Source organism: Acipenser ruthenus, chromosome 26 (assembly GCF_902713425.1).
Source record: "Acipenser ruthenus chromosome 26, fAciRut3.2 maternal haplotype, whole genome shotgun sequence".
Taxonomy (NCBI): domain Eukaryota; kingdom Metazoa; phylum Chordata; class Actinopteri; order Acipenseriformes; family Acipenseridae; genus Acipenser; species Acipenser ruthenus.
Window position 1 is genome coordinate 11,424,506 of NC_081214.1, and position 16,023 is coordinate 11,440,528.

The 16,023-nt window shown below is 41.7% G+C and overlaps 1 protein-coding gene across 2 annotated transcripts in view; it reads right to left on the minus strand.

The window, feature by feature from the left end:
- Nucleotides 1–16,023, minus strand: part of LOC117430424 (dedicator of cytokinesis protein 11-like) — a 136,899-nt gene that overhangs the window by 40,182 nt on the left and 80,694 nt on the right. The window contains exons 24-31 of one of the 2 annotated variants that reach the window (XM_059001057.1): nt 14,172–14,293; nt 13,626–13,695; nt 11,561–11,686; nt 7,871–7,942; nt 7,277–7,423; nt 3,136–3,219; nt 2,453–2,564; nt 2,051–2,089 (exon numbers count right to left, since the gene is read on the minus strand). In XM_059001057.1, coding sequence (XP_058857040.1) covers nt 2,051–2,089; nt 2,453–2,564; nt 3,136–3,219; nt 7,277–7,423; nt 7,871–7,942; nt 11,561–11,686; nt 13,626–13,695; nt 14,172–14,293 — 772 coding nt within the window. The remainder of the gene's footprint in view (nt 1–2,050; nt 2,090–2,452; nt 2,565–3,135; nt 3,220–7,276; nt 7,424–7,870; nt 7,943–11,560; nt 11,687–13,625; nt 13,696–14,171; nt 14,294–16,023) is intronic. The other variant, XM_059001058.1, reaches the window with a different exon arrangement.

The following is a 16,023-nucleotide window of genomic DNA, read 5'->3' on the forward strand; positions in this document are numbered from 1 at the left end:
AAGGCCTTGAATATCACTTAGAGCACGGTCAAGACGATTATTAAGAAGTGGAAGGTGTTTGGCACCAACCAGATCCTGCCTAGATCAGGCCGTCCCTCCAAACTGGATGACCGAGTAAGAAAGAGACTGAAAAGAGAGGCTATCAAGAGGCCAATGGCAACTTTGCAAGAGCTACAGGCTTTTATGGCCAAGACAAAGTGTGCATGTGACAACAATATCCCAAGCACTCCACAAATCTGGCCTGTATGGTAAGGTGGCAAGAAGGAAACCATTACTCAAGAATGCCCACCTTGAATCCTGTTTGAAGTATGCAAAAAAACACTGAGGAGATTCTGTAGCCATGTGGCAAAAAGTTTTGTGGTCTGGCGAAACTAAAATTGAACTTTTTGGCCTAAATGCAAAGCGTTATGTTTGGCGCAAACCCAACACAGCGCATCACCCAAAGAACACCATCCGTACTGTGAAGCATGGTGGTGGCAGCATCGTTATGGGGATTTTTCTCATCGGCAGGGACTGGGGCACTGTGGCAATGTGCCCCGCCCGTTTGCATGTGTGGGTTATATGTTGTATGTTGCGTGTGGTGTGTTAAATGTTGCTGTAGAGTCATTGGTACACGGGATATAAACGGGTCTGTGTAACACGAGTATTTAAGATGTAATTGTATTTAGGCACGGGATTGAACATCACTTCATGTGCATTTAAAGTATTTAATATGTGAGCACAAGGTTGCACGTAATTAATTCACGTGCTGGGATTCAAGTGAATAATTAATTAGTAATTGAATCCCAGCACAACAGTATAAATAGATGCACGTTTGACTCACTCGGGGTTGGGTGTTCAGTGAGTGGAGAACGGGATTGGAGACGGAAGTAATAATAATAATAATAGTTAAAAATAGAAGCTCACCGTGTTTTGTCTGTCTGTTTACTGTTTAGTCCGTTTTTGTTCGTCTATTTATTTTGGCCTCAAGTGCCGTGTCCTGTTTTGTGTTCTGTTTAAACCTTTTTAATTTGTTAATAAACGCTGAGTGCTACCATTTGCACTCAGCTTCTCATCACCACCGTCTGTCTGTGTGTTTCTCTCTCTGGTCTGAGTTCCTCCCTGCAGCCATCCTGTCACAGGCACTTTTCAGGATAGAAGGGAAAATGAATGGAGCAAAGTACAGAGAAGTCCTTGAGGAGAACCTGCTGCCCTCTGCAAGAAAGCTGAAACTGGGACGGAAGTTCACCTTTCAGCATGACAATGACCCAAAGCACACAGCCAAAGCTACACTGGAGTGGCTAAGGAACAAAAAGGTAAATGTCCTTGAGTGGCCCAGTCAGAGCCCCGACCTAAATCCAATCGAAAATTTGTGGCATGACTTGAAGATTGCTGTCCATCAACGCTCCCCAAGGAACTTGACAGAGCTTGAACAGTTTTGTAAAGAAGAATGGTCAAATATTGCCAAACCTAGGTGTGTAAAGTTAGTAGAGACCTATCCCAACAGACTCACAGCTGTAATTGCTGCCAAAGGTGCTTCCACTAAGTATTAACTCAGGAGGGTGGAGACTTATCCAATTATGATCTTTCAGTTTTGTATTTTTAATATATAATTTCTCAATAAAAACTTTTTTCCCCTTAGCAGTGTGGAGTATGGTGTGCAGATAAGTGAAAAAAAATCCTCATTTAAATGCATGAAACTCTGAGGCACTGACACAACAAAATGTGAAAAAAGTTCAAGGGGGTGTAGACTTTCTATAGGCACTGTACATCATTAAGCATTTTCTAGAGATTGCAAACAGTTTAAAAGTAATGGCCATGCCAGAACAGATTCACTTGAATGTTCTGCAATGCAGAGTGAAAATAAATATGTAACAACATGCACAGTGAAATGCATAGCTTTTGTGCTGAAATGTGAATGAATATAAAACAAAAGTTAATCTGGTTAGCAAAACAGGAAGTGATTATTCTGAGCATGCATTATATTTCATTAGGTTATGTTCATTAGTGTAATGCAGTATTTTAAATGTTAATTAGCAATTTATTTTATACTGGGCGTGGTGACACCTACCTACTGCACTGAAACGTTCCACAGCATATGAAATAATATCTAATCAACATATAAAAAAGAAAGAAAACACACAGCATGCAATTTAATGAAACAAAAGGGATGTAAAACCGGTTATACCTGGTATAAAAACTGGTTTGTGTATGTTATATAATGTGAAACACAGGCGAGAGGGGACCACAGGATTAGCATGTAAGAACCTGGTATAAAAACTGGTTTGTGTATGTTATATAATGTGAAACACAGGCGAGAGGGGACCACAGGATTAGCATGTAAGAACCTGGTATAAAAACTGGTTTGTGTATGTTATATAATGTGAACTACAGGCAATATATATATATATATATATATATATATATATATATATATATATATATATATGCCAATTACAGAATATACCTGTACCTTGGACTCTCTGCAGTTTAGTCTTTCCAAACGTAATAGGCAGATTCAGAGGAATATAGTGCTCATGGCTGCATACCGTTAACAAGAATTCAAACTTGAACTGAGTCAGTATCTAAAATAGAAAAATGACATAGTTACAACACATCTGAAACATCGAAGGAGAGTTGTGTATACTATTCCTCCCAATCCACTTCTGCTGTATTACATGGATGAGGTGTCACATGGATGAGGTGTCACTTGGATGAGGTGTCACATGGATGAGGTGTCACTTGGAAGAGGTGTCACATGGATGAGGTGTCACATGGATGAGGTGTCACTTGGATGAGGTGTCACTTGGATGAGGTGGCACATGGATGAGGTGTCACATGGATGAGGTGTCACATGGATGAGGTGTCACATGGAAGAGGTGTCACATGGATGAGGTGTCACATGGATGAGGTGTCACATGGATGAGGTGTCACTTGTATTTTAGTGCTTAAAGTGGAGTTTCTTCTCACTGCCACAGGGTTAGGGCAAAACTGTTTATTAAAATCCTAATTCCCTTTGTTACTGTTAATGGAGGAGCAGAGGGAGAGGATACACATGCATGTGTTATAAAGTACAGTATATAGTTCAAATACACCTACATGCTAAAACATAACAATGGAAGTTTTACATAACCATTAAAAACTATGAACACGTACCTTTGGGTCTTTCAAGCTAAACCCACAGATGTAGTCATTTACCAGGCTGAAGCTGAATCCTCTATCCATGAACGTAAAACATCGCTGTAAAGAGGTAACATGAAGATCAATTATTACAGTTGCAGGAATCGACTGACCTCAATCTATATTCTGAAATAATAAAATGCATTTTGTTTGACTGAACTTGTTTTTCTGAAACCATGAAATCCCCGTCTGGACAGAAGAACTTGTATAATTACATAATACAGTAAAAAGGAAATATCTTCTGCCTTTTATTAGATATTTTTTTTGTTTTCCAGGCTAACAATGGTTCATGTAAAATACATGATAGCTTTATAATCCCAACTCCAGGTTTACTCGCTCCAGCCCTATAACATTAGACAGCCATACTTCCGGGCGGCGCTATCCCCATCATATCAACTTTATAGACAACCATCAATCCAATAGAAAAGAGCAGCCTGTCTACACAAGACTGTGCAGAAGGATGATCTTTACAGCGATACTGGGATCAATCCACACAAGACCATGCAGAAGGATGATCTGGGATCAATTATTATTATTATTATTATTATTATTATTATTATTATTATTATTATTATTATTATTATTATTATTATTTATTTCTTAGCAGACGCCCTTATCCAGGGCGACTTACAATCGTAAGCAAATACATTTCAAGTGTTACAATACAAGTAATACAATGACTTTTGTTCAAGCAAAGTACAAGTGTGACAAACCACAATTCAATAATACAGCAGATAATATTGATAGTTACATCAGGATATGATTAAATACAAAAGTACTACAGGTTAAACACTTGGCAGATTACAGTATTCTGAAGTACAGGATTAAATGCAGTAAAATAGGGGGCAGATAAGAGCAAAATAAAGCACATTTACATGAAGGGTGATAGTGTCCCAGGATACAAACAGATGAGTTCTACAGGTGCTGTTTGGAGAGGTGAGTCTTAAGGAGGTGCCGGAATGTGGTCAGGGACTGGGCAGTCCTGACATCTATAGGAAGGTCATTCCACCACTGCGGAGCAAGGGTGGAGAAGGAGCGGGCTCTGGAGGCAGGGGAGCGTAGTGGAGGTAGAGCTAGTCTTCTAGTACAGGCTGAGCGGAGAGGTCGAGTGGGGGTGTAGGGAGAGATGAGGGTCTGGAGGTAGCTGGGTGCAGTCTGGTCAAGGCATCTGTAGGCTAGTACAAGAGTCTTGAACTGGATGCGAGCGGTGATCTGGAGCCAGTGGAGCGAGCGGAGTAGTGGAGTAGCGTGGGCGAAGCGAGGCAGAGAGAACACCAGGCGGGCAGCAGAGTTCTGGATGAGCTGGAGCGGACGGGTGGCGGACGCAGGGAGGCTAGCCAGGAGGGAGCTGCAGCAGTCTAGGCGGGAGAGTACCAGGGCCTGGACCAGGAACTGGGTAGCGTAGTTGGTGAGGAAGGGTCGGATTCTTCGGATGTTGCTCAGGAAGAATCGGCAAGTGCGTGCCAGAGTGGAGATGTGCTGGGAATAAGAGAGGCAGGGGTCCAGGGTGACTCCAAGGTTCTTAGCTGAGGAAGAGGGAGAGAGTGTGGTAGATTCCAGAGGAACAGAGATGGAGAGATCAGAGGAGGGGGAGGAGGAGGGAAAGAAAAGGAGGTCAGATTTAGAGAGGTTGAGTTTGAGGTGATGCGAGTGCATCCAGGAGGAAATAGCAGACAGACAGGTAGAGATACAGGAGGAGATGGTGGAGTCAGAGGTGGGGAAGGAGAGGAAAATTTGAGCATCATCAGCATAGAAATGGTATGAGAAACCATAGGATGCAATGAGGGGGCCCAGGGAGCGGGTGTAGAGAGAGAACAGGAGAGGACCCAAAACTGACCCTTGGGGGACTCCAGTTAAGAGAGGGTGAGGTGTGGAGGTTGCTCCACGCCAGGTTACCTGGTAAGTGCGGTTGGAGAGGTAGGAGGAGAACCAGGCCAGAGCAGTGCCAGAGATCCCCAGGTCAGCAAGAGATGATAGTAGAATAGAGTGATCAACAGTATCAAAGGCAGCAGAGAGGTCGAGGAGAATTAGGACAGAGGAGAGAGAGGCAGCTCGGGCACACTTAAGTGAGTTGGTGACAGACAGGAGGGCGGTTTCAGTGGAGTGAGCAGAGCAGAAGCCAGATTGGAGAGGGTCAAGCAAAGAGTGGTTGGACAGGAAAGCAGAGAGCTGGCGGTGTACAGTCCGCTCGAGGGTTTTGGAGAGGAAGGGTAGGAGGGAGACAGGACGGTAGCTCTGGAGGGAGGTGGGGTTTTTTGAGGGCAGAGGGAAAGATACCAGAAAGTAGAGAGGTGTTGAGGAGGGAGGAGATGAAGTGGAGTAGAGCAGGAGCAGCAGCTTGAAAGAGGTGAGTGGGGAGGGGGTCCAAGGCACATGTGGTGGGTTTGTGACCCTGGAGCAGGGAGGAGAGGTCAGAGTCTGAGAGGGGCAAGAAGGTGGAGAAGGAGGGCGAGTGAGTAGGGGATGTAGTGGGTGTAGGGGTTGGAGCAGGAGGGGGTGCGGGGGAGGGAGAGGTGTTAAAGATTTTGCGGATATCTGAGATTTTAGAAGAGAAGAAGGAGGCAAAGTCATCAGGGGAGATAGAGGAGGGAGGAGGAGGGGTGAGGGGTTAGGAGGGAGGAGAAGGTAGAGAATAGTTTACGTGGGTTGTTAGTGGAGGCTTGGATTACAAATTGGAAATAAGCACATTTAGCAGAGGACAGAGTAGAGGAGAAGGAGGAGAGGAGAGTGCGGTAAAGGTCTAGGGCAGCAGGGAGTTTGGTTCTGCAGACTCATGCAGAAGGATGATCTTTACAGCGATGCTGGGATCAAACCACACGAGACCATGCAGAAGGATGATCTTCACAGCGATGCTGGGATCAAACCATATGAGACCATGCAGAAGGATGATCTTTACAGCGATGCTGGGATCAATCCACACGAGACCATGCAGAAGGATGATCTTTACAGCGATGCTGGGATCAAACCACACAAGACCATGTAGAAGGATGATTTCACAGCGATGCTGGGATCAATCCACACGAGACCATGCAGAAGGATGATCTTTACAGCGATGCTGGGATCAATCCACACGAGACCATGCAGAAGGATGATCTTTACAGCGATGCTGGGATCAAACCACACAAGACCATGTAGAAGGATGATTTCACAGCGATGCTGGGATCAATCCACACGAGACTGTGCAGAAGGATGACCTTCGCAGCGATGCTGGAATCAAACCATACGAGACCATGCAAAAGGATGATCTTTACAGCGATGCTGGGATCAATCCACACGAGACTGTGCATAAGGATGATCCTTCACAGCGATGATGGGATCAATCCACACGAGACCATGCAGAAGGATGATCTTTCACAGCGATGCTGGGATCAAACCTCACTGCTCACCTCACGACTCTTATGTACTAAAACACATGGGGACAGATGTATCAAGGTCCTCCACCAAAATGCAGTTTGAGCCTAGCTTAATTTCCACATTGTTTGTTACTAATTATATAACATTAAGAGTTGTGTGGCAGGTAAAGCCCTGTGTGTAAATTGGGGGCTGGGAAAAGCCCTGCTGATAAATGTATGGTTGTGTGTTTATTTGAAAAGATGGGAAGAATGTGTTTGTTTTGGGTGGAGGTAATTTGTTTTGTTAAGCCTTTTATTTTTGCTCTGTGAGCTGTGTTTTTGTCAAACCTTTTTATTTATTTTTGTTTGAATAAATACGCGCACCAGTGCTTTCCACTCGCAGTACCCGTCTGTGTGTCTCTGTCAGCTTCCTGGTCTGGGGACGTCACCAAAAACCTTCCTGTCACAGATGCAAATTGCACTCTGGTGTAAAAACCTTGATAGATCAGAGCCATAGAAGTCCATTTCATGAATAAGATCGTACCACAGATTTCAGTGCACTTTAGGGAATGTAGATGATGTAAAACATCCCTTTACTGGTCTACTGCAGAGTGCCTAATCGACAGGGTGTTTAGTTCCTGTACCAGACAATACATTCTTCCTCCAGCTCAGTTACTTTGTGTGCATTTGTGTCTTTGTCTTTATAATACATGTTCAGGCTACTGCAGTCCTGTGCTTGTACAGTTTGTATTTGGGGGTTCAGCACCAATTGTCTAGACACTGACCTTAATAAAGTTGGCCAAGCCCAGATTTACATTTCTAGCCTCCTCAGGAATCTCTGTGTATCGAATAGTGATATTAGGCATTATTGCAAGGAGCAGTGACTGCAAGGCCTGATGGTAGGAGTCTGGGAACCTCTGTGCTCTAGGCATCTGGAAAACATAACACAGAAAGCTGAGGACCGATATTTTAACACCACAAAGTAAGAGAATATTGCAGTAAGAACATAAGAAGAAGAACATAAGAAAGTTTACAAACGAGAGGAGGCCATTCAGCCCTTCTTGCTTGTTTGGTTGTTCGTAGCTTATTGATCCCAGAATCTCATCAAGCAGCTTCTTGAAGGATCCCAGGGTGTCAGCTTCAACAAAGTAGCTGACATGTGCACCTGTACACCCTTCAATTTAATTGGTGTAAATTATAGTACAGAAGAAATATTTTAAAATAATGTATTAACTGTTTGGTTACTTATGACACATATAGACTCATCCCATATTTAATGTATGCAGTCAGTCCACTTTATAAACTGGGCTCCCTCAATTCTACCATTTAAGCATCTATACAAGACGTTCCCATGTCAAGTGTGTTATAAATAAACTTGCCTTCATTTTGTTTTCCTCCAGCAGATACTGAGCCATCGACTTGATCATGGCTTCAAAGAAAAACCAAGAGTACTGAAAAGGACAAACACCACATATAAACAACATAACACTGTGCATAGTTACAGCCAAAAGTGTTCCATCACCCCATAGAATTAACTCATTTTGCTTCATGAAGTCAAATGAAACCTGCTGATAATGTTACATTAACATGTTGAATTACATACCGCTTTGTTGTTTTCCATATATTTAATTAAAAACTAACAAAACTTTTAAAATGTGACATTTCGAAATCTAACATGACATACTATACTAAATATTATGGCTTCAGGTAGACTTTTGCAATAACATTTTGTAGTTTATTTGATCAGGATGTTAAATAAAATATCTAAATTATGTTCATATATATACACTTTTAAAATGATGTCTCAATCCTAAAATTCTAGGTGATGCAAAACTTTTGGTCAGAGCAGAGAGATCTACTGCATTGTATGTACAGAGAGAGACAGATTGCATTGTATATACATAGATCCATTTCATTGTATATACAGAAAGATCTATTACATTGTATATCCGTTACATTGGACCGTGTCTGGTCTGTTCCTGACTCAGATGCAATACTTTGTGATGCATCTCTTTTAAGGAAATCCAGGGGTAGAGTGTAGCTTCATTAAGCTCCTTTAAATTCTCAGTTAGGTTAAATACCCTGTAATGGTTCATTTTGTAGCAGAGTAATAGGTAAGTAAAAACCTACCAAAATGTAAGCCAGGCCCTGACTTCTAAATTAAAGAACTGAAACAATATCTAGATATATAACTTCTTAATGCAGCCGTTCATCCCAGGCATGCAAGCCAAGAAGGAATATTTAGTTGTAACATAGAAACAATATACAAGAATAGAAAGTTCAGCTAGTATCAGTTTATCCAAAATAATAATTCACAGAAAGGAAAAGATTAATGTGCATCACGTATGACAAGGTAATAAAGCAGTAGGCCAAGTCAGCTTTGTTTTATACTGGGCAGGATCAAACACATCCCTTTCACAACTCATTATTGATCTAATTCTAGTACATCAAGCAACTCAAAATGTGTATACAAAAGTATATACCAAACATGTTTTATATAGAATAACGATAGCTCTAATATGCAAAGAACAAAAAAAAACTAACTTACCTATACAAAAACGAAAACCTAATCATACAAATCAACCAATCCTGAACTGCTGAGTTCCATGACTGAGAGACCTAGTAAGGGATGTTCAAGAGTAGATACATCCATATACAACATATGTGCAAGCATCCCCACACATAAGATACACTGTATCTCAAATGAATTGCTATTTACTATTAGAATAATGCAAAACAATACACAACTCAGCAGGTGTTTGCTAACCAATAAATGCACACAACACCTCGGCAGTAAGATTGTTCAAGAGTTCCGTAAAGCCCAAAAGACTTCAATTGTTAGCGTGCGTTCCAAACCATTCCAAACTTCAAGCATAAAGTAAGGGAAGAAATAGCCCAGCCTGTTTCCAGAAGATCATTTTCCTTGGCGTGTTGGTTAAAAACAAACCCTGTCATGCCACACGCTGCCCACCTTTGTAAAAGGCATGCGCAATATTAGGCAGAGTGCTAGAACCCATCAAGTAAAGGTATTTGTATCAGCTCGTTAGTGACACACTGCGTTTGAGTTGATTAGAGCAGTCACCATCCCCACTCCCCTTTGTAGAGGCTTCCTGACTGTCCCTTCGCAGCGGCACAGTCTGCCTTGCCTTGTGCAGCATGGTCCCCACCCAACTGGACAGGAGCTCTGCATCCTCAGCACCAAGCCCCCTGGACATGCTTATTGGGAGCTGAGACACAGTACATTCTGCGCAGGACTGAAACCATCTTCTAGATTAAAACCCAGAGTTATGATATGACAAAAATAACTGCAAACACACAGACTGTACCGTTGTAGTCAAAAGTTTACATACCCCATCAGAAATTTCTCAAAAACAAATAATTATAGAAAAAATCTTTTGTAGTAAAAGTTTTGCTTTTGTAGATGAGGAAAAAAAGTTACAAGAAATAGATGTCTACAATTATTTATTTCAGCATTTTTTTTAGCAAAACCAAAAAATGCTAATTCAAAAGTATTCACACCCTGACAAGGAAAATTAAATTAATAGCTAGTTGAGGCACCTTTAGCAATAATAACCCCTTTTAAATGATTAGGAAATTTGTCAATGAGCTTTTGGCATGATTCTTTAGTGAGTTTTGACCATTCTTCAAAGCCAAATTCTTCCAGTTCATTCAAATTCCGAGGACTTCTCTTGTGCACAGCCTTCTTCAACTCATACCAAAGATTCTCAATCAGATGTAGATCGGGACTTTGACTAGGTCATTCCAGAACCTTGATTTTATTCTTCTTTAACCATTCTGCAGTAGATTTTAATGTGTGCTTTGGATCGTTGTCATGTTGGAACGTCCGGTTGCGCTTTAAACCAAGTTTTGTAGCGGAGGGTTTCAGATGATTGGCCAGTATCTTTTGGTATGCTATGGAATCCATTTTACCATGTATTTGAACTACATTTCCTGTGCCATTAGAGGAAAAACAGCCCCATAGAAGGATATTACCAGCTCCATGCGTGACAGTAGGAATGGTATTCTTTTCTTAGCACGCCTCACCAGACTTTCTCCAAACGTAATGATTATCAACGTGACCAAAAAGCTTGATTTTTGTTTCATCACTCCACAAAACCTTTGACCAGTACTCATATCCATCATTCAAATACCGTTTTGCAAACTGTAGTCAATTGTCCTTGTGACATTTTCCTCAGAGTGGTGACCACTGAGACCTTTACCATGCAATACTCGACCTATGTTTGAAATGGAAACCCCAGTCCCACTTACAGCCAATTCACTTTGAATATCTTTGGCAGTCAATTTCGCATTGTTATTAACCTTCCTCACAATTCTTCTACTTGTTCTTGGTGAAAGAACCTTTTTTTCTTCCAGACCGAGGGAGCGTTGTGACAGTACTATGAGTCTTGTACTTCTTGATAATAGAAGCAATAGTTGAAATCGGGATACTCAGATGCTTGGAAATCTTCTTGTATCCTTCTCCAGCTTTATGACAATAAATCATTTTCTGCCTAAGGTCTTCAGATAGCTCTTTACTTGTTCCCATATTGACTTATTGGTAATGACAGCAATCATCCTATGCCTAACCCTTTTACACTCTGTTCACCTACAATCCAGCATTTTCTAGACTTTTCTAGAATTAGGTTCTGCATTATCATATTGTAATTTCTAGCATCTTGTAGACAATACTATCATAGCATCAAAGGGCATGAATACTTTTGAATTAGCCTTTTTTGAGTTTTGCAAAAAAAATGCTGAAATAAAACTTTGTTTCTTCATCCACAAAAGCAATATACTTACTTTTTCAACAGCACGTCAGCTAAATCACATTTTCTGCTGCTTTTTGAAGTCAAAGTTTATCCAGAAGTTTAGAGCAAAATAAATATAATTCACAACACAAAGGTACAATAACAGGCAGATATGTAGTTAATACCTGTTTTTTTAGCATACAAGTATTGCTATTAAGAACATGAAAATATATTAGTCAGCACAGTAAATTATTTGAAAAAACCCAAAACAACAAAGCCATATTAAAAGCTCCCCATGAAGAGTGCTGCGGTATGCCCTACCTTCAGCAGCTTGTTAATGGTTAGGAAATCCGCAGCCTGCTTCAAGATGGCTGTCACAGCTGAGGCCAGCACTTCATGTGTTGTGATGGAGGCTGAAGATGGTGATTTCTCTGTCATGAAGACATACTGCAGAAGCACAAGGAAAAGTCAGATTCAACACTGTTCATTACCACTTCACTACATGCAATCACAACCCTGCAGCCGTGCCCCTGTATAATAGCTCACACACTTTACATCCCATTCCAGATCCAGATCCAATCACAACCCTGTAGCCGTGCCCCTGTATAATAGCTCACACACTTCACATCCCATTCCACATCCAATCACAACCCTGCAGCCACACCCCTGTATAATAGCTCACACACTTCACATCCCATTCCAGATCCAATCACAACCCTGCAGCCGCACCCCTGTATAATAGCTCACACACTTCACATCCCATCCCAGATCCAGATCCAATCACAACCCTGCAGCCGTGCCCCTGTATAATAGCTCACACACTTTACATCCCATTCCAGATCCAATCACAACCCTGCAGCCGTGCCCCTGTATAATAGCTCACACACTTCACATCCCATTCCAGATCCAATCACAACCCTGCAGCCGCACCCCTGTATAATAGCTCACACACTTCACATCCCATTCCACATCCAATCACAACCCTGCAGCCACACCCCTGTATAATAGCTCACACACTTCACATCCCATTCCAGATCCAATCACAACCCTGCAGCCGCACCCCTGTATAATAGCTCACACACTTCACATCACATTCCAGATCCAGATCCAATCACAACCCTGTAGCCGTGCCCCTGTATAATAGCTCACACACTTCACATCCCATTCCAGATCCAATCACAACCCTGCAGCCGCACCCCTGTATAATAGCTCACACACTTTACATCCCATTCCACATCCAATCACAACCCTGCAGCCGTGCCCCTGTATAATAGCTCACACACTTCACATCCCATCCCAGATCCAGATCCAATCACAACCCTGCAGCCGTGCCCCTGTATAATAGCTCACACACTTCACATCCCATCCCAGATCCAGATCCAATCACAACCCTGCAGCCGTACCCCTGTATAATAGCTCACACACTTCACATCCCATTCCAAATCCAATCACAACCCTGCAGCCGTGCCCCTGTATAACAGCTCACACACTTCACATCCCATCCCAGATCCAGATCCAATCACAACCTTGCAGCCGTGCCCCTGTATAATAGCTCACACACTTCACATCCCATTCCAGATCCAGATCCAATCACAACCCTGCAGCCGTGCCCCTGTATAATAGCTCACACACTTCACATCCCATTCCAGATCCAGATCCAATCACAACCCTGTAGCCGCGCCCCTGTATAATAGCTCACACACTTCACATCCCATCCCAGATCCAGATCCAATCACAACCCTGCAGCCGTGCCCCTGTATAATAGCTCACACACTTCACATCCCATTCCAAATCCAATCACAACCCTGCAGCCGTGCCCCTGTATAATAGCTCACACACTTCACATCCCATTCCACATCCAGATCCAATCACAACCCTGCAGCCGTGCCCCTGTATAATAGCTCACACACTTCACATCCCATTCCAGATCCAGATCCAATCACAACCCTGCAGCCGCGCCCCTGTATAATAGCTCACACACTTCACATCCCATCCCAGATCCAGATCCAATCACAACCCTGCAGCCGCGCCCCTGTATAATAGCTCACACACTTCACATCCCATCCCAGATCCAGATCCAATCACAACCCTGCAGCCGTGCCCCTGTATAATAGCTCACACACTTCACATCCCATCCCAGATCCAATCATAACCCTGCAGCCGTGCCCCTGTATAATAGCTCACACACTTCACATCCCATTCCAGATCCAATCACAACCCTGCAGCCGCACCCCTGTATAATACCTCACACACTTTACCATCATATTAGCAGGAATTTGGGTGGCAGAGGCAATTGTGAAAAGGCCCTCATGACAGATTGGATCCATCAAAATATAAACATTTGAAATCCTTTTGAAAAAAACATAAAAAGTCTTGGGTAGATTACCTTGAGGAAAGAGCGTAAATAATGGTCCAAGCCTTCTTCGTGGCACTTTGAAACAATGTGGATGATGACCCTGCATAGGAACAAGGACAGTTTTCAACAGCCTCCAAACAACTCTCTGGTAATATGAGCTAATACACTGTGACTGAGGCACAGCACACCACCCACTTCACTTTACAGTCTGACACCCACATTACCAGTGAGCATGGTGCTCAAGTGTTTTAACAACTGTGATAAACAAAAACAAAAACCCAGTGCCGGGACCAACACACCCACATATACCAGTGATATATGGTGCTCAAGTGTTTTAACAACAATATTCAAATATTCTTAATACCTTCTCATGACAATGACCTGGCTTCACTATAGACTAACCTTGTCATGACAATGACCTGGCTTCATTATGGACTAACCTTGTCATGACAATGACCTGGCTTCACTATAGACTAACCTTGTCATGACAATGACCTGGCTTCGCTATGGACTAACCTTGTCATGACAATAGACTAACCTTGTCATAACAATGACCTGGCTTCGCTATGGACTAACCTTGTTGAGTTGACAGTGATCTCATGCTGCTCTTTGGACACCTTGGTGAGAACCTGAAAGAGCTGGATGAGGATAGTAGGCAGGAACTTGATGATGCCCTGGGTCTCCATGGCGTGCAGGCACTAGAGGAACACAGACATGCCTCTCAGCTGGGCAGAGGTGGGCACAAAGGGATGGCATGTGCCCCAGCAGTATTACTGTGCCTGGCATTCTTCTGCAGTGTAGTCATACTGTAGCTCATTCTGTTTACAATCTTTGTGAGTTCAATTTACAGTATCACAATGCATAATATATATTAAAACTATGTGTTTGGAGTGTATCTATCTAACTGGAAGTGTTTTTTTAAACCACTCTACTTTAAAATTGGGTAAAGGAGCCCTCAAGGATGATGTTGTCGACAGACAGTGTTGGGCTTACTGAAAAAAGGAACTTATGATATAATGGCCTTACTTATTACTTAATAAAAAAGTAGCGTGTTATATTACTCATTACTTTTCTTTCTCTTGTCTTGTTGTGACTTGTTTACTTTTGAACTAGTTTATACATCTGTTAATTAATTTATTAAATGTGTCAAACAGGTTTTTACAATTTGTATAATATAAATACATTTTTGGCATATAAACAATGTACTATATATTTACTGACTCAATAATTTTGCATTATGAAGAGAAAATCATGCAATAAAACCACGAATAGCAAATCAGCAATAGCAACAACAAATAAAGTCTACAGAAAAATGAACTCTATGGTGATAAAGCAGTAAATGTAAAATGATGTGGTGATGCAATAAATGTGGCCACCACTGTGTAAGCAAGAAAACAAACAAATACACACATAAAAGTGGTGCGTGCAGTCAAGTGAGACTCCTCTCGATCGTATTAAACTTCAAAATACGCAGTGGCAGACGTGCTTCCTGTGTTTTTGAAGTGTATCGTCAAAATTGGTATGTAGGGATACCATTTTTTTTGTTCCTAGTGCCCAGCCTTATTCAATGACGAGGCTCAGAAAGACTGATTTGATTGCCCCACGGCTTATTATTGCTGTGACACATCCAAGGATAGTAAAAAGAAGGATAGGACAAGCAATCTTGCTATCCCATGATCCAGTGCGTGTAATCACTACAGGTGCCATTACTGGAGCCCACTCAGCAGGTGGAGGGTAACGCAAAGCATTGGGCAGACTGCAGAAGAGACTCTTGTACAATTTCTAACTTTGTAAGATAGTTTGAGAACCAAGCAATGATTATGTGACAGTTGAAATTGATTTTGTAATTCTGTCACGGTATAATAGAATTGTGTTACACTGTTTACATCTTCATATATATTTCCAAGTGCTATAATCACAGGTGTGTCTGTATCTGTGAAGAAGTACAACTTTATGCAATCTGTGTGTGTTTTTCCATCTTTCTATTTATTTGTATTTTTGAAAGTTCATTTGTGTGCCTTTGTGTTTTTCTATAAATCTGTCTAACTGGGGTCCATTTCTAGCAGTTGTTATTTATCTGTAATGACCTGTAATTGTATATATTTGTGTGATTCTTGTTTGTACTTTGATGCCCTGATGAAAGTGTGAATGCAATGAAATGTCTGGTTTTGGCTTTTTAAAAATTGTAGAATAAAATAAAATAACTACTTAGTTTCATCCATATGGAGTTGCCGGTGTTTCTGTACATGTGAAATATGTTGGTGTGATACATACCTTTTACTTGACCACATGTTATGTTCTTTGTTTTAAAATGTTTAAAAAGCTTTAATATTTCAATTCGGAATCTGATGAGCATAATGGCTGTGGGGCTCAATAAGCTAATAAAAATACTGAGAGAAAAAGTAGATTTTTTTACTTCTTCATATTT